A 20420-nucleotide genomic window follows, 5' to 3' on the forward strand; every position below is an offset into this window, starting at 1 on the left:
GTATACACACATATATATATGTACATATATCATCATCATTTAACATCTGCTTTCCATGCTAGCATGGGTTGGATGATTTGACTGAGGACTGGCGAACCAGATGGTTGCGCCAAGCTCCAATCTGATCTGGCAGAGTTTCTACCGCTGGATGCCCTTTCTAACGCCAACCACTCTGAGAGTGTAGTGGGTGCTTTTAGGTGCCACTGGCACGAGAGCCAGTGTGGCGGTACTGGCAACAATCACGCTTGAAATGGTGTTTTTTACATGCCACCTGCACAGGAGTCAATATATATATACATATATATATATATATATATATATACATACACACACACACATATCATCATCATCATCATCATCGTTTAGCATCCGCTTTCCATGCTAGCATGGGTTGGACGGTTCAACTGGGATCTGGGAAGCCAGAAGGCTGCACCAGGCCCAGTTTCATCTGGCAATGTTTCTACGGCTGGATGCCCTTCCTAACGCCAACCACTCCATGAGTGTAGTGGGTGCTTTTTACGTGCCACCGGCACAGGTGCCAGACGAGTCTGGCAAACAGCTACGATTGGATGGTGCTTTTTATGTGCCACCGGCACGGGGGCCAGGTAAGGCTGGCAACGGCCACGAATGGATGGTGCTTTTTACGTGCCACCGGCACGAGGCCAGTCGGGGCAGCGCTGGCAACGGCCATATTCGGATGGTTCTCTTACGTGCCACCGGCCTCTGGTAACTCAGCTGCAATTTCCATTGATCGATTTCAATTCTGATTCTCACTTGCCTCAACAGGTCTTCACAAGTAGAGTTTTGTGTCCCAAGAAGGGAAGGTATGCATAAGTGGGCTGGCTACATCCCATGTAGAAGGCCACGGGTTATGGTCTCACTTGTCCTGCCGGGTCTTCTTATGCACAGCATACTTCCAGAGGTCTCGGTCTCTAGTCATTTCCTCAGTGAGACCTAAAGTTCGAAGGTCATGCTTCACCACCTCGTCCCAGGTTTTCCTGCGTCTGCCTCTTCCACAGGTTCCCTCCACCGCTAGGGTGTGGCACTTTTTCACACAACTATCTTCATCCATTCTCGCCACATGCCCATACCAGCGCAAACGTCTCTCTTGCACACCACATCTGATGCTTCTTAGGTCCAGCTTTTCTCTCAAGGTACTTACTCTCTGTCGAGTATGAATACTGACATTATGCATCCATCGGAGCATACTGGCTACATTTCTTGCGAGCTTACGCATATCCTCAGCAGTCACGGCCCATGTTTCACTGCCATGTAGCATGGCTGTTCGTACACACACGTCATACAGTCTGCCTTTTACTCTGAGCGAGAGGCCTTTTGTCACCAGCAGAGGTAAGAGCTCTCTGAACTTTGCCCAAGCTATTCTTACTCTAGCAGTTACACTTTCAGCACACCCGCCCCCGCTGCTGACTTGGTCACCTAGGTAACGGAAGCGATCAACTATTTCTAGTTTTTCTCCCTGGAAAGTGACAGAAGTTGGTCTCAGAGCATTTTCAGTGTTTATTGTTCCTGAGCATCTGCCACACACAAAAACCATCTTCCTAGTTAGCCTTCGTTTGACATTGCTGCACCTCTTATGTGTCCATAGCTTACACTTGGTGCATCTTATAGAGTTTCTAACTACACCTTTTCTACACACACACACATATATATATATATACACACATATATATATATAATAAATATACAACATATATATATATATATATATATATATATATATACATACACATATATTCAGAAGATGCTGAGATAAGAAAAAATTTGACTTTTCAACCCCGTTCATGTACTCCATGTTTAATACATAGATCGTAAGCCCCCCCCCCATTCGTTCTCTATTATCTATCTATTTCTTTATCACGTAAACATAGTACCGATAGCTTCATCTTCCTTGTTTGTCTTAAGATCATGCATATCTCTTATTAGCGATATTTTATTTATTTATCCTAATCAAGGTTATCATTTCGTTCATTCATTCTCTCTAAATTTGTTTAACCATAGTATACAAGGGCAGAAGATGATGCTCTAGTCTAAGCTTGCTGGTTCGTTGGCTATGTTGAGGCCCAAATATTTTTAAGACTCACTGGTCCCACTCCTGAACTATACATTCATTATATTGATGACTGTATTGGTGCAACCCCACTTTTCCGTGAACAGTTAAACTCCTTCCTCTCGTTTGTCCAGAATTCTTCGCTGCCGGCATAAATAAGCTACCGATAAAATGACAAAATTGTGTTGATAATTTAGGTGCATACTTTGATTAACCACATTGCTTTTTGTTGAGATAAAGTAAAATAAACTTTCAGTTCAAAATCAGGCCTGATATATTCAGAAAGAGAGAAAGAGAGAGAGATCATATTGACAGCCCTAATACTTTAAGTTTCACATTCTAATTGATTTAACCATATTGCTCTGAACAAGTAAACCCAGGAAATTTTTTTATGTTGCATATATCTTTTATCTTTTATCTTTTTTTAGTCATTTGACTGTGGCCATTCTGGGGCACTACCTTGAAGGGTTTTAGTTGAATGAATTGATCCCAGTACTTATCTTTGAGCCTGATACTTATTCTATTGATCTTTTTTTTGCTAAAATGCTAAGCTATGGAAATGTAAACAAACCTACACTAATTGTTAAGCAATTGGTGGAGGATAAACACAAATACAAAGAAACACACATCTAGTCACATACAATAGACTTCTTTTTGATTCTGTCCACCAAATCCGCTCACAAGGCTTTGGTTGGCCTAGGGTTATATTAGAAGACACTTGCCCAAGGTGCCATGCAGTGAGACTGAAACTGGAACCATGTGGTTGGAAAGCAAACATCTTACCACACAGCCACACCATATGTTTGTCTGTGCATGCATGTATGTGTTCATATTTGCATCATCCTCACATATGTTTACTAGTTGTAAACAACAGCTTACTGACAGTCTTGTTTTATTACAGTACACCATGAAATCATATTTGAGCTTATTGACATGTTTTGTCATGTTGTGTGATCTTTGATAAAAACAAGGCTCATTCATACCGTATCATTTGTTTCCGGTTCTCTGCATAAATATGTCATAGCTGTTTGTTGTTTGATAGACTGGGAGATTATTTATTCTTTTGGAAAGAAGTGGGAGGTGGTGACAAGAAGAGTGTTTGATCTAGAAAACACTGTTGCAACATATTTTTATTTGATTTCATGCAAGCATGAAAAAGTAGATGCTAAAATGGTGGTGGTGGCGAGGAGGAGGAGGATATGTATATATATATATATATATATATATTATATATATAATATATATATATAAATATAAATATATATATGTCACAGTATCAACCAGACTATCAGATACTACATATTACTGGTCAGAATACACTTCACATTGTTTTAGCTTTTGAATGATGCCACCCTGCTTGCTAGATGAGCTGGCCAACATTTCCCGTGATTGGAAGACTAGTCTGTCACAAGGTTATCCATTTACAGCTAAATAGACTGGAGCAATGTGAAATGAAGTGTTTTGCTCAAGAACACAACACTGCTTGATCAGGGAATTGAACTCATGATGATCTAGCAATTGTGATTGCAATACCTTAACCACTAGACCACACACCTTCACTATATGTGTATGTGTGTATGTATCATCATCATCATCATCATTTATCAGCCATTTTCCATGCTGGCAAAGGTTAGATGGTGTGACAGGAGCTTCAGGCCAGAAGACTGTGTCAAGCTTTATTGTCTGCTGTAGCATGATTTCTGTGGCTGGATGCCTCTCCTAATACCAACCACTTGATAGAGTGTACTAGATGCTTTTTATATGGCACCAGCATCAGTGAAGTCACCAAGTAACTTGAAAGATAAAGACTCCTCAACTGGGAGGGGAGTTGTATTGAAGAGGTGGCTTTGCGTCAGGTGACGAGAGGTTAAGCTTAGATAGTGACAGAAGTGTCTTACTGTAGAGGAAATACATTGCTATTTCATTTGGAGAGAGAGAGAGAGAGAGGGAGGGAGGTGGGAGAGAAAGAGGGAGGGAGGGAGAAAGAGAAGATGGTGGCAAATATACACTCAAGGTACATTTGTGTATATGCCCCAGGGTGTACCCTCAAGGTACATGGAGGTGATTGTAAATGGTGTGGTACACACGATTGGACAGGGTGAGTGAGCAAGAAGTTCACAAGATTGCAAAGAGGGAGAGAGGAGAAAAGGGGAATGCAATGAGTAGTGAACAGGGATATAGAGGGGAGTGACAGGATACCAATGATACAGTGGCAGGGGAAGGACTGGAGAGAGAGAGATCACACACACACACACACACACACACATACACACGTACTTGTGTGTGAGTGTGCTTAAGTGTGTATGAGTCTGGGCAGCTCCCAACTGGTCAGCTCTATGTCAAACCGTCCAACCCATGCCAGTATGGAAAGCGGATGTTAAACAATGATGATTGTGTGTGTGTGAAAATCTATTAGGAAAAATTTTGTTGAGTGCAATGAAAAATTGTTGAGACAAAAAAAGCTAAATGTTTCATAAAGTGTTTGTTGAAAAATATTCTGTTTAATGAACTTTAATGATGATGTGTGACTACATGAAAGAAAGACTCATATCAATGGAAGTTTTAATGTTGTTTTGCTTTCACAAACTTCCCACTATAATTTAGAAATTAGAAATGTGTAACTGATTAAGTTTGGCAACAACCTGTAGCTACTTTCTTAATACTTGAATAATATATTACTTTATCCATGTGTAGTTAGTTGTCTTCTAACAGCTTAATAATTGTCTGTTTTTGTAAATCATAACCGAGGAGGGTTTCTGTAGTCCAATTTTAATCTTTTACAGTTAGCTTTTTAGCTAACAATGATTTCTATATGCCTTTCAGAAGCAATGTATTATGACTTGAAGGAAACTGATGTTATAATGCTGGTGATAACAAGGGTTCTTATAATGACAATGGTGGAAATAATTGTACCATCCCTGCTGACATGAAGATTTATTTAGAATATGTAAGATACGAATGTAGCACATTTATCCTGAGGTGTTCTGTATGACGAGAATTTTGAATATTCTCTCCTTTTGATAGAAGTGAAAAAGATGTTTGTTGAAGAGTTATATTATAGGATTGGTTTCCTAGTAACACAGGTGTCCTTTTATTTCCATCCAGTATAGCTACTGCAGAAATAACATGTTTTAAGTGTGAGATTTCTGTCTAAAATCAATGCATAAAGTATTGAAGAAATGCTTTAAAAAAATCATCGATTTCAGCAAATTATAGGTGTTTAAAAGGTTTTTTAAGTGTTAAAATTTGTTTAAAGTATGTTGCACTCAAGCTGATATATTATTTGAAAAAATTATTAGAAAATATGATTTAGGCTCAAGAGGTGTGACAGCTTTATTTATAGTTTGTGTTTTGATGTTAGGTAAATCAAATATTTTGCTGTATCTAAAATTGCTTCATTCTTTTGTAAACAATGATGTAAGTATTCATTGACAAGGTTATTTTTCAGTTAGGTTTCTTTGTCATTATTATAACCTTTATCAATATCATTATAATTTAGTGTTATCTGTTTTAGTACTAGTTTTCTCATTATGATATCTATTCTTCTTGTCCTTGTTTCTATAATTACCACTGTGAGCCAACAAATTGCTCTATGTAGTTATTTGACTTGCTAAGTGTAATAGCTAAATCTCTATCAGCTCAACACCTTAACTGCATTGCTTGCAAATTAAAAATAACAAAACAATGGTGATATCAACAACATTGGAAGATTATTAAGAAGATTGAAATGACAGACAAGATTACAACATCAAATTACTAATCCTGTAGATTGCTATTAAATATTTGATTAGCTTATGCGAACACCCTTACATCCTTGTACTAGTAATTTTAGATATTGTAAAACACAAATAAAGAATGTAAATATTTAGCTGAAGTTAGTACTGGGATAAGTATTTTGGCTAACAAGAAAAATTCTTGACATTCTGATTCATTGAGATTATCGATTGAAAAACAAGATGAATTGGATGATAGTAACTGGGTAACTAAGTGGCTACTCCCAGACACCTAGGAGTAGCCATTAACACACGCACATATATACAACATATATACAAACATATACTTCTGGGCTACAAGTTTGTGCTGAAAAGTTCCTGGCTTTGTGTAGGATGCAGGAGGATCAGTCAATTATGATTTTATTCAACATATTCCCCTCTCAGATTCACACCCTTATTGCAGCAGTCCTTCAGTTTTACTAAGCTCTGTAAAAGGACCCAGAAGGCTGGGCCTCCAACCAGGTCTTTCATGATACCCTTAAAGTCAGGAACTTTTCAGCACCCTGTTATATATGTCTGAGCCACATGCACTACAACTGCTCAACAATTACAGCAATTAGCAATAATTACTATGGTTGTTAAGTGTCATTAACCAATTAGTCACAGTAGTGAAGAAAAACAAATACATTATTTTTAGTCATAACTATTTTATGAAATTTGAGTGGTAGACTTAATCTGTCCCCCTGATTGAAACCTTTAACAGTTAAATTAAATTTCATGATTATTCCAGAAATGACCTTAATTATCTACCAAAAAATAGATTTGGTATTTTCTGCAAGTCATGTTGCCTAATTAAACTTGGTACATCTCAACAAAAATAGTCACAAACATGACATTCCTCAACAAAAGATAGAATGATATATAAAACTACTTTTTGTAGTTAAGGGTAATGAAATTTTGAGTGGATACGTGTGATTTAGCAATAAAATTTAACATAAACCACTTAGTTCTTGGCAGCATTTAGCAGAATCCATTCTGTTGCAGTCATTTGGGCCAAATTTCCAGTCTAACGATAGCTCATCCTGTTCCTCCCCTGAGTCATGGAAGCTGAAAAATGTGTCATTATTGCTGCCCTTCCTCATCTGATTGATCTGTTAAACAAATGCTCCATTTGATTCCCCATTTCCTCATTGATTTGTTAATAAAAGGAAACAACGAGTACTTCAGATGAAAATGTATTTAAATAAGGTTTTAAAACAGCTAGGTTTTTATAAACAGACAAGTTGAAAACAACTGATTGTGTCTTAAAACATAAAGCTAGTATAGTGTTCAGTTGGATTAATTAGTTGATGTTGATGTTTATCCTGAGGAAAACAATGTTTGAGCAGACCAATGACGAAAGGCATTCCAACCATGCCCATCTTGTTAATTTCTCAGGAATTGCACAGTTAAGATTAAATTATCCAGTGTGTTTCTCTTTTTTCAGTACAGTAGAAGTTTGGTTTGAGAGATGTTTGGTTGCTATTTTTAGCAGGTTCAAAGATCATGTAGAAGCTCTGTTTTTGACTTATTGGATTAAGTAGTTACTGTTGCTAGTCTGTCTAAATTAATTTACCATAGTAACTCTGGGTTATATAGGAGAATGTTTAAATTATTGTCGAAATTACTATCTTTACCAAGTGTCATGGTGTTATAATGAGACTACTACAGAATGTATTGGTGAAAAATTGTCAGTTTGTGATGTTGCTTTAATGAGATGATGGTTGCTAAAGTGAAACACTGATCTAGAACGTGTGATAGCACTATAGTATAATGGTGCCATAGTGTGATAGTGCTAAACTGAAATATTATAATAGTGTAAAAAAAAATGTTAGTAGTATACATTGAGTTTGGAGTTACAGAGTAACTTGATGTCATTGAATAACTCAGAATGAAAGAGAAATATTTATAGAGTAAATATTTTTATCAAAGCTCTTTATTTCAAACTATGTATTTCTCTAAGGTTAACCAAAACTGTTCTCTGTTTATTAAGCTGTCTTATTGTGTCTCATCACTTCTTAAATCTGCAAGCTTCAGAGAATCTGTCAACACATTTATCATATAAATTATTTAAAAACAAATTCTATAAAAAAGAAAACTATATAACCACAGAATCTCTAAAACTTTGAATTATGTATATTTTTTTTAAAGGAAGATACTACTACTGTTTTCAAATAATGTAGCTCTTTCAGAGATATCTATAAGTTAATTAGATATCAGAGCTGGAAAAATAGTTAAGATGTGAATTGTTATTCTCCTGAATGACATCATATCCCACAAACATCCAGAAAAACAATAAAGATAGTTTATTTTGACAAAATTTGAAGATAAAATATTTGAGAAACACAAAACAAACAAAAAATATCAGCAAAGCAGGGTGATTGTGGATTAAAATAAATTTACTTTAGAATATCATTCTAAAATAAGAATCAGCCAAGCATGGTTGCCACTTTGACATCACTCAGTATTGTGAAAATTGGTACAATAGTATTGAACATGATAGAAAATGATACTAAAGTATCACAAAAAGACAGAAGACAGAGAGACAGAGAGAAAAAGATGGAGAGAAAGAGAGGGAGAGAGCACAAAAAGTGAGATTACAAAGATGTTATAAAATTATTTTGTTGATATCAAGTATATTAATAAATTCACCTCATTTTTTGAAGTGTTAGATGAAAATAGTAATTTACATCTTTATTACACTGAACATTTCTAACATATCTGATGATGAAGCAGAAGTTGTGAGATGGAATATAATATGTTGAAGATATTTTAGAATATTGGTAATGTTCAACATTAGAAATCTATAACTCAGAAGAGTTTGTTGAGAACTAAGGTAGCAGTGTATGGTTATTTGGCCTGTTAAAAATAGCAACCAAATCTTGCCATCTAACAAAAGGAATAACACTATAAATGTTTTTCAGACATGGTTCTAGATGTAGTGTCTGAAAAATAGATGAAATGGCCACTCTTAGATGTTTTTAATCTGGCTGAGCAACGAGAACAACAATATGCTGTTATAGTAAACTGTTTATTCATCGTTAACTCCCAAAGGGATCTCACTTCAATGCTGATTATATCCATATTAATTTCTATTATACAAGGGAAGAAAATATGCCAATTACTTAGAATAAGTAAATGCTTTAGCAAAGCTCTCATAGAAAATCAAACCCTCAACTTCTTCCATTACACCCTTTTCCCTCACACAGAAAGATACCTCTGTGTGGTAATGTTGAAAAGCCAAATGAAAAAGGAAGTAAAGCTGCTGGAGATTACTTCATTTTAAAACAGGGTGGAAATCAAAAGCACGATAAATGAGATGATTTCCTAGTGACAAACAAGAATAGAATATTATATATGGTATTATGAGCTGTGAGTCATTAATTCAGCAACCAGAAGGAACACACTGTCCATCTATAAAAAGGTAATGTAAGGGAAAAGAAGAAAAGCAGTAGCAAAGTCACTGTTTAATGCTATGAAGAAAAGGAAAAGATATCAATGCTTTGGACAGTTTGTCATTTGTCAAGATTGATGGATAGAGTAAACAAGTGAAAAAGGAAAATGGAGAAAAAATATTTGTCTCTGCCATCTTTTCATAATTTTGTTATGGAAAAGAAAATCAGCTATTAAGTGTAAAATAGCCTCAAAACAATTGTTACTATATCTATTTCTTCTGTTCAAAATTTTTCTGTAGCTTCACATTGTTAACATTAAAGAAGAAGCAGTTATTTTTTATGATTTTTGTTGTTGTTTTGACTTGGTGTGAACTTTCACAACACATTGATAGTTACAAAAATCTGAAAGTTTCATTTTGATATAAGAAAATATTATATCAGTAAAGAACTCATTTTTGTTCAATATGGAATTTGTATGGAATCCATTATATTAAAAGCCTAGATAATTGCTTCATTTAGTTATTCAATATCCCAGTTTTTTTGCACTGGTGCAAATGATAAACTGTCTCAAAGGATTTTAAAAAAAATTGTATAACTGTTCTCAAAATGTAGACTATACACTTCTAAAAATCAAACTTAAGCACATCTCTCTTATCTCTGAACAGTATAAATAAAGCAACATACTCTATCGATTCATGTTCATGTGACAACCTGACTTGTGGCCAGTTATAAGTGATGTCAGACATAAGGTATCTGGGATATGAACATTTGGAATCATGTAGATTTTTAGATTGAGAGCAGACTTGGAAAGGATCAGGTTAGTTTTGGTTCTAGCTTCAAAAACATCTTCACCAACTTCATTGTTTGCAAGCTCTGACATAGTTTGTATATTTGCAAAATAGGATACTGTTTAGGTGACTGCTTCTCAGAACATCTGTATGACTGTGGCAGGTATCTCAAAATCCATAGTTTAATATTTCTGTCACTCTATTGACAATAGTTTGAGTTGTTTCCTTGAACCAAAGATACTTTCACAGCATACCATTTTAATCCTTGCTACTTCTACAGACATTAGTAAATGGTTTTCCTTTTAGTTCTATCGTTTCCATCTCATTTCGCTTTAACCCCCACCACCTCACCAACATTCAGACTTTACCCTAACATTTGTGGAGTGCACATGCATATGCATACAAATGCACTAATTTTCTTCTCCTGGTATCCCAAGCAAGTCTTCCTTTACCTATCTAGCAATATAAACAATTGTCTTTTTCACCAAAAGACAATATGAGAGTTTCTCTTGTGGCATTCACTGCAGTATAGTTTGTTCTAATAGAACATCCACACTTAAATGGGGATAAATAATATCTCTCAATATTAATACTGCCTCTGTTGCTAATATATATTTTTTAACAAACTCACTGGCTAATTGCAACACCAGAACTTGTTCTGGTGCTGTTATGCTATATATTGCTGGCAGGGAGATTAGTTACTGCTATCTTTAGTGGTTGAGCATCCATCATTGATGAGACCAAAGAAGGTCAAAATCATGTGATCCGATGGTCTTGGTGCTGGAGGTGGTGGGGATTTATCTCACCTCTAGTGTTACAAACAATTGTGCATTTTGCACCAAAAGCCAATATGAGAGTTTCTCTCATGGTATCTGCCATAGAATAGCTTGTTCTTATAGAACATCCATATTTTAGTGGGGATAAATATTGCCTCTTGGTATTAATGCTACCTCTATTGTTTGTATATATATTACCTATCTATCTTTGCATACTAAAACATTTCTCCTAATTTTTCTCCATCTAATCATCATCATCATCTTAATCCACTGTTTTAAATCTGGGTTTTTTCCCCGTTAACGAGGGTGGCCAAATCTACCTCAATGCCCTAGCAACTGCCCTCACACCATCTCGCCATCTTACCCGGTTTTGGGTGTCCTCCTTTTTCAAACAAACCCTCCCAATCTTCTCCTCCATCTTTCATTTGCCTCAAACACACTCACCCTCCTTACAACACACTCTTCATCTCTCCTCAACACATGCCCATGCCACCTCATCTTTATTCACATCCCTTATTGTTTGTACATAATTTAGTCCATATGTATGCATATTCATATACCTTTTTATTATTTTACTTGTTTCAGTCATTTGACTGCAACCTTGCTGGAACACTGCCTTGAAGGGTTTTAGTCGAACAAATAGACCCCAGGACTTATTTTAACTGCTAAGTTACAGGGGTGTAAACACACCAACACCGGTTCTCAAGTGGTGATGGGGAGACAAACATAGACACAGAGACATATATACATACATATGTATTATATATATATCAACGGTGGTGCCCCAGCATGACCGCAGCTTTTGGGCTGAAATATTTTTAAGGATTTAAGGATATATATATATATATATATATGTATATGCACACACGCACACACACATACACGCACACACACATACACGCGCGCATACACACACACACACACACAAAATGGGCTTCTTTCAGTTTCCATCTACCAAATCCACTCACAAAGGCTTTGGTCAGCCTGAGGCTATAATAGAAAACACAGCCATGCATGTACATATACTTATCTATGAATATGATTACAAGAGCAATCTGAAATTGTAATGTAAAATTTACCTTCAAATTTTGTTGTGTTTCATTGTGGGTCAGTAATATATCAAGGTGTTTGTGCTAAGTTTTATACTAACAATTATTCCTAGGCCTCAAATTATTCTTATCTCTCCATTTGCGTATGTAAGTATATACACATACTATTTCATGTATCATTCCATCCATATGCACATACTTGCATATTCTTCTTTCATCTTTCTCTTACTCTCTCTCTCTCTCTTCATCTCTCTCTCTCACACACACACACAATGGTTGTGTAGCTAAGAAGCTCACTTTGCAACCATGTGCTTTTGGGTTCAGCCTTACAGTATGTCACCTTGGGCAAGTATCTTCTAAAGCCTCAGGCTGATAGTTGCCTTGCGAGTGAATCTGGTGAACAGAAACTGTCTGGAAGTCATCTGATGTGGGTGTGTCTTTGCGTTTGTCCCTCATCATCACTTGACAACTGGCTTTGGTTTGTTTACATCCTTCATAACTTAGCAATCTGGTAAAGGTGATAATAGAACAAGTCCTGGGGCTGATTCGTTTGATTAAATCCTTCGAGATGGTATTCCAGTTTGGCTGCAGTTCAAAAACTGAAAGAAGTAAAAGATAAAGGATATATATGTATATATATATATATATATATATATATAGGTGCAGGAGTGGCTGTGTGGTAAGTAGCTTACTTACCAACCACATGGTCCCGGGTTCAGTCCCACTACATGGCACTTAGGGCAAGTGTCTTCTACTATAGCCTCAGAGCGATCAAACCCTTGTGAGTAGATTTGGTGGATGGAAACTGAAAGAAGCCCATCGTATATATGTGTGTGTGTATGTCTATGTTTGTCACTCTGCCATCAGTGGATACTGGTGTGTTTATGTCCCCATAACTTAGTGGTTCAGTAAAAATGACTAGTAGAATAAGTACTAGGCTTACAAAAAATAAGTCCTGGGGTTGATTTCTTCAACTAAAACCCTTTAAGATGGTGCTCCAGCATGGCCATAGTCAAATGACTGAGACAAGTAAAAGAGTATATATACATACTTACATACATACATATGTAATATACATATACATAGTTAACTGTTTCATAAAGGTCAGATTAGCAAAAAAAGTACACCATTCAGTGAAACATAATTATCATTTAATGTACACTACATTAGAATACAAGATACTAATTGTTTCTTGCCATTGAGATACATTGTTAGGAAGATTTTAATAATGTTCCTTAGACTCAGTGCACAAGAAGGTGAATATCAGGGGAAATAGAGAGGTTCGAGAAGGGTAGGTGCATTGGTTTATAAGTGTGAGAGGAGAGCGAAAAATATTTAGAGAAGGAGTATAGGTGAGTGTAGGAACTGGTGAACAAGGATGGATGGTAATTATCAGTTCAGGGAGGGAAGGTGAAATGAAATTGGAATGTCTCATAAGAAGGAGGTAGTAAGTGGAAGTACAGAAAGTGTGAAGAGTAGCAGTGCATAAGATAGATGAGAAATAGGGTGATGATGTGCAGGGTGAAAGAGAAAAAGCAGATAGAGAGATGTACAGTGAAAGAGATGTATGTCAGAGGTATGTAGGGGTGAATGTAGTGAGCGACAGACAAAGATGTGGGGAAGCATTGATAGCAGATTTATTGAAAAATAAGAAGATTGAAAAATGATAGCAAATATGAAAGGGTGTCGAAGATGAAGCATGGCAGTCATAAGATGTAGTTCTGAGGAAAGAGAGAGGTGATCGGTCGCACAAAAAGTATTGATCACTAGAAAATAAAGTGGGGGGGGGGATAATATTGAGAATGGGGGACTGGTATTAAAAGGAAGTGGTTCCAGAGAGAGGTGTAATTGTTAGCACAAAAAGAATGAGATATGTGCAGTTTTGCTCTTACATAAGTACTGTAGCTGAATAGTACCAAAGTTGAAAGAAGGATGGAGGGATGGGTGTTAGGAAGATTAGTGGTGAGGAAGGCCTGACAGGGACAAATTGGGTGCAAGGGCATATATGAATGTGTGTGTGTGTAGGTGCACTATGGCTGAATGACTAAGAAGTTCATTTTGCAATTGGTCATGATCCCATTGCATGGTATCTAGAAGAAATGTCATTTTCTGTAGCCTTAGGTAACCTTGTGAAATTGGGTGGATGGCAATTGCTTAGAAGCCTGTTTTGTGCATTGCACCTATACTTCAGAAGGTATGACCTTGTCACACATTGTATCACTCTAATTCCATCTGCAAATAATACTAACAGTACATGTAACTGTGGAATCTTCAACCTCTTACGTGTTAATTCAGGAGTAGCTTATTCAGCTGACTGAACAGCAGAATGTTCATTGTTGAATGATGGTGATCCACCACCACCACCACACATGCACGCAGAGAGAGAGAGAGAGAGAGAGAGAGGGAGTCAGTCTAAATTTCAATGAGATGATGCATCAGAATGTTTTAAGATGCAAACTATTCATTTCAACATTGCTGAAGAAATGATGGATATTTATTGCAAGTCCATTATCGAAATGGCCAAGTTTTCTTCAAATCACCCTCATTCTGTCTTAACAAATTTTCTAGATGTGTTGCTTTGACTTATTTTTAATTTTAAATAATAATCTTCAAAATGCTCTCTCTCTCTCTCTCTCTCTCTCTCTCTCTCTCTCTCTCTCTCTCTCTCTCTCACTCTCTCTCTCACACACACACACACACACACACACACACACACATGTGTATGTAGTTGTAGAAGCTGTGATGTTAGCAGCAATAGTAGTATGGTGTTTTATGGAATTTATACTTCAAAAACTGTCTGAGAAAAGTTATGACTTTTGTAATATTATATTTAAAAAACAGCTTCGAAATAAATTTATTTATATCTGTTTTCCATTTTATTGTATAAAGTTATGAAATAAATTCTGTTAAAAGTAACTTTTTCTTTTTCAGTTTATTTATGATTTCAGTAATGTGGCTGTTTCGACGTTATCTGGCATTAGCCCAGGTGAGCTAATCTTTCTAATTCTTAATCCTTTTATTTCACTTTTACGTGGCATTGGCTCAGGTGAGCCAATGCCTTATAATATTATTTAATCTTTTTCTCTCAGTGTTGATATTGTCTCAGCTGAGCTCATCCTATCATTTATTTTCTCTTTTAACACATTTTAAATTCAGTTTTGTGAATTCCTTTTGAAATTATTCAGTGATATGAAATATTTTAAGATTATAAGTGATTTAAAGTGATCTAGTGGTTAGAATTCTGTACTCCTATCACAGTAGCCTGGGTTCAATTCCCACTTAGGAAACAGGAAACAGCTATTTTAGGTGCAGTCATGGGTATGTTGTTAATAAGCTCACTTTGCAACCACATGGTTTCAGGTTCAATTCCACTGTACAACACCTTGAGCATCTTCTGCTACAGTCAACCGATGTCGTATGAATTTGGTTGATGGAAAGTTTGTGGAAGCCCATTGTGTATATGTGTGTCTTTATGCTTATGTCCCCCCCCCTCCACCACTGCACCACTTGACAACTGGTGTTGGTTTGTTTATGTTTCCATAACTTAGCAGTTCAGCAAAAGGACCCTACAGTTTAGTTTTTTTTTTTCAGTTTGGCTGTCCTCTTGAATTCTTTAATGTTTTCACATGAGCATGTCATCCATCATGATCCCCCATGTATGTTCTTAATTTGTCAACATTTGCCATTCCATTGTCCTGGAGCAAGTTGTCCACTTCCTCTGTTGAGTCTCCCTTCAACTGACTGTCATAGCCAATTGACACACAGGTTCTTCTGGGTGCCTGACTCAATGGCCAGCAATTATCATTCTTTTCTGCTGAGTCTTCTTCTCTGATGAGTCTTGGGTAGATCTTGATAAAGCTGCTTATTCATTAAATGAGCTCTCTATCTTAACATTCAGAGTCAATCTTAACATTCTTCTGTAGCAGCCATCTACAGTAATCCCTCGACTATCACAGACGTTATGTTCCAAAATCCCCTGCACTTGGGGAAAATTCGTGAAATAGAAACAATACTGTACTCTATATTTTTTTATCATTTTTATAAATTACTCTTTTATTCTTTTACTTGTTTCAGTCATTTGACTGTGGCCATGCTGGAGCACTGCCTTTAGTCGAGCAAATCGACCCCAGGACTTATTCTTTGTAAGCCTAGTACTTATTCTATTGGTCTCTTTTGCTGAACCGCTAAGTTACGGGGACGTAAACATACCAGCATCGGTTGTCAAGCGATGTTGGGGGGACGAACATAGACACACAAACATATACACACACACGTACATATATATATACATACATACATACATATATATGACAGGCGCTTCTTTCAGTTTCCGTCTACCAAATCCACTCACAAGGCTTTGGTTGGCACGAGGCTATAGTAGAAGACACTTGCCCAAAGTACCACGCAGGGGGACTGAATCTGGAACCATGTGGTTGGTGAGCAAGCTACTTACCACACAGCCACTCCTTTATTTTATAAATGCAAAACAACACCACAGAGGAATTGATGTAATCTTAAATAGTAAACTGCAATAGGTAAACTGTAATATGGTGAGAGTTTACTATATTTGTTTTTCAAGCTTTTTGGTGAAGGTCCAAGTTGCAGCACCATATAACAAAATCAGCTGAACTGTGGAGCCAAGCAACTCAATTTTCAATTTACATGCCACCTTAGAACTCCAGAATTTATGCAGTTTGTGACATGCACTCCAAGCAAGTGCATTCCATACAGCAAAGTCTTTTTTGCTTCTTTCTACCCAAGCACCGAGGTACCTATAGGTAGGAATGAGTACCAAACTTTAAAACTAAAAACTGCAATTGATTGTTCAAATAAACCCTTCAAGGTAGTGCCCCAGGATGGCTGCTCTCCAATGATTAAAACGAGTAAAAGATAATATATTAAAAACAAAAACATCTGAGTATTTATAAACTATATATAAAAAAATAGGTCAATCAGCGTGATAGCCATGAGCTTAATCATCAAACACTTCAGTCTCTGGCTCATAGATATGTTGACCTTGTTTGCATTTTCTACTCTTACAGCAATAGTTTCTACTCTTTGAAGCTAGGTTGTCCTGTAACCACCTCCACTCTAGTACTCTTGACTTGTCTCTCCTCCTCCTCTTCTCACATATATTATGTCCATTCTCACCAGGCCCTACACTAACCATTACGTTCAGGCTTTCAGCCCCTCTACCAAAACATTGATTCCTGTTGAATTCTCTCCTTATCCATATTTTTTCTGTAGCCATTGACGACATTAACCACTTCAATTTCACTAGTCTCATAAGACATGTAAAGGCCATGAGTGTAGTCCCTTGCTCCATCCATTATTGATTAATAATGTGTGTGTGTGTATGTGTGTATGTGATCATCATTATCATCTTATTAACATCCACTTGCATTTATATACATGCCTCTGTGTGTGTGTATGCATGCGTGTGTGTGTATGCATGCATGTGTGTGTATGCATACATGTGCGTGTGTGTGTATACACAGATTTTCTACAGCTGGATACCTTTCTTGTCATCAATTCTTGTCTATTTCCAAGCAAGGTAATATTTCCTCATCACTAGACATGTTTTCCCAAAATATTGGAAATGAATGATACTGCTTATATGACAGTGACAGGCATTTACATCTATCACATAATGTCAAAACAAGACAAGCACACACACACACACACATGCTCTCATACACATACAATAGGCTTCTTTCAGTATCCATCTACCAAAATCCACTAACAATGCTTTGGCCAGCCTAGGGCTATATAGTAGAAGACATTTGTCCAAGGTGTCTTGTAGTTGGGCTGAACCTGGGAAGCAATCTTCTCAACCCACCTCATCCAGAACTGTGCTTTATCATTGAAATTAATTTAAAAGACGGGATTTTGAACACTTTTGCTCTGCAAAGATATAATATGCTGAACAGCATACAGCAATATACTCGACCAATTCATGTGACAAAATGACTTGTGGCAGACGATTCACACCAATAATCACATCTCATTTCTACGTCATAATAGGTGACTGTCAAAACAACTTATGTATAACACATTATGTAAGTAAACAATTTCTATTTGGAAACAGAGTAATAACTTTAAAGACTCAAATTAACTTTAAGACAACTGTGCCAACTGGATGTGTCTATGATTGTATTCTTCTATGACTTGATATATTAGTTTGTCAGAATTGCTGTTGTTGATTAGCATTTAATTATTCTGTAGATGTTTTGATTTAGTTCTTCATTTGTGTGGGTGAATCTAAATGCTCATTAAGTAATAATATACTAAAATTGCTATAATTAAACAGTTACATATTTATTACCACATTTGGGTATATTCAGATGCAAAATATTCTGGTTGTTGTAGTGTATGTGATAAGAGAATAACTTCTCCCTTTTGTGACAACAGTGTGTTCAACACACAAGGCTCATTGGTGTTCTGGGACACCAGTGTTTTAACATTGATGTATCTCATCAGCCTAAATCAGTTGGAATTCCGAGCCCAAATGAAGTCACTGGCTTTGTTTATACTTTCACTGAACAAATTGTTTTGCTGATCAAAGCTGCTAATGACCAAATATGCACAAATTATAGAATCGAAAACCACATTATCAAAAATGATTTTAGATTAGATACACTGCATCTAAAATGGGTTTGGCAATTGGAAGGGTAACTGATTGTGAAACATAGCCTCAGAGAAACTATCCATATTAGTTCAAACTTGTACATGCACGCACATTAATACATAAATACACATATGTATACATATATACAATTCCATGTATATTTACATAAATATTTATTTATGTATGTGTGTGTGTGTGTGTGTGTGTGTGTGTGTGTAGTGCCTGTACATATAATATATAAATGTATGAACATGTAATTATTGGATATTTTGTACTTTTATATATAAACATACATAAATATTTGCTATTGGTGTTTGCACATGCAGATGTATCATTTATAGATTGTATCTATTTAGAAACATTTTCATTTTTTATAAACAATCATTTTGATTTAAATAGGTATCTATTTACTCTATTTATTGCATACTATTCATTCAGTGTTTGCTTCAGTTATCTATAAATATATTTACATATTTATTATATCAGTAAATGTGTATACAGCTTTAGATATTGATTATAATGTAGTTTCCTTATGTGTATATAATTTACATAACATGAAATGGTGTTGTTTAATTATATTGTCTACCTCTAATTTTTTGGCGTCATGTATTATGGAGAAAATATTTTGGTTGTTGTAAATCAAATTTTTGCTGTATGCTAGATTTCAGAAATATTGTAAAATTATTCAACTGTGTTTACAAACAGGAAATTATATATATATATATATATATATATATATATATATATATATATAGAGAGAGAGAGAGAGATTCTTGCATGGCTATGTGGTTAAGAAACTCAAATCACATGATTTCAGATTCAGTTCCATTGTGTGGTGCCTTGGTCAAGTGTCTTCCATTATAGCCTCAGAATGATCAGTGCCTTGTGAGTGAATTTGGTTGGCGGAAACTGTGTGGAAACAGTGCATATGTGTCTGTATGTATGCACGCGCACATGTGTGTGTATGTCTTTGTGTTTGTATATGTATCCCCACCACCACTACCACCACCATCACCACTTGAAAACCAATTTCAATTTCCTTCCACTTGGCCTTCTTGAAATTCAAGTTCATGAAGGGTGAGTCATATTGCCTTCTTTGGATCATATACAAATAACTGTATAATGTAGTAGTCGGAAATGGTAATTGGAGTGCTCTGAGCATTATGACTGAAGTCTGTATTTGGTGCTAAAGACTAGGGTGAGTATGTTATTTCCCCTAGTTGGATGGATAATGATTTCTTCCATGAGAAAATCTTTAGTGTTTCATATCCCTCCTGTTCAGTTTTTCAGTTCCATGTTGCATATAGCCCTCAGGCCAGCTGAGAGTAGGAAAATTAAAGTCCCTGTTAAATACTAAATCACACTTAATAGCTTCTACACATGTAACCCAGAATCCTACACTGTGGGATAGCCCTACCTAGAGTTTGACTTATGAGTGACAAAGCCTCTCTAAAGTGATCTCCATGGTTTTCTGCATCAGGAAGATGCCTATGATATGATTGAAGTCAATCATGTGCATTATTAGTGTGTCACACACTGTATTGGAGTGAGAGAAGAGGACATTTGTTGTCAGATCTTCACAGAGGAAGAGCACTGCTCTTCTTTGTTTCCATATTCTGTGGTCAGTTCTGTGTAGTACATAACCTGACATATGTAGTTCTGCATCCAATATGTCTGGAATCAGGGGTCTTTCACCTAGTACTACACATAGTGTCTTTTCTTTTTGTGCAAGGTTTCTAAGATGTGATATTTTTGTTTGATTTGTGAAGTATGAGAGACATTGTACATTCAGCATTATTATTTAGCTGAGTTTGTAAGTTAATGACAGCAATGGTGTGTGATTGTGCACTATGGTGATAGCAGTGATTAGTGTACTGTAAGAGCTAAAAAAAAAACTTTTTCTTTGATGTCTTTTTCCAGATTCATTATGGCTAAAAAAGAATTTTCTTATTTTGGGAGTGGTT

The 20420-nt window shown here is 36.1% G+C and overlaps 1 protein-coding gene across 1 annotated transcript in view; it reads left to right on the forward strand.

Annotated features, from left to right (window-relative positions):
* The window catches only part of LOC115222207 (cyclic AMP receptor-like protein A), a 265857-nt gene that overhangs the window by 112398 nt on the left and 133039 nt on the right, over positions 1-20420 (forward strand). The window contains exon 3 of the mRNA XM_029792359.2: positions 14760-14814. Coding sequence (XP_029648219.1) covers positions 14760-14814 — 55 coding nt within the window. The remainder of the gene's footprint in view (positions 1-14759; positions 14815-20420) is intronic.

Source organism: Octopus sinensis, linkage group LG19 (assembly GCF_006345805.1).
Source record: "Octopus sinensis linkage group LG19, ASM634580v1, whole genome shotgun sequence".
NCBI classification, from domain to species: Eukaryota; Metazoa; Mollusca; class Cephalopoda; order Octopoda; family Octopodidae; genus Octopus; species Octopus sinensis.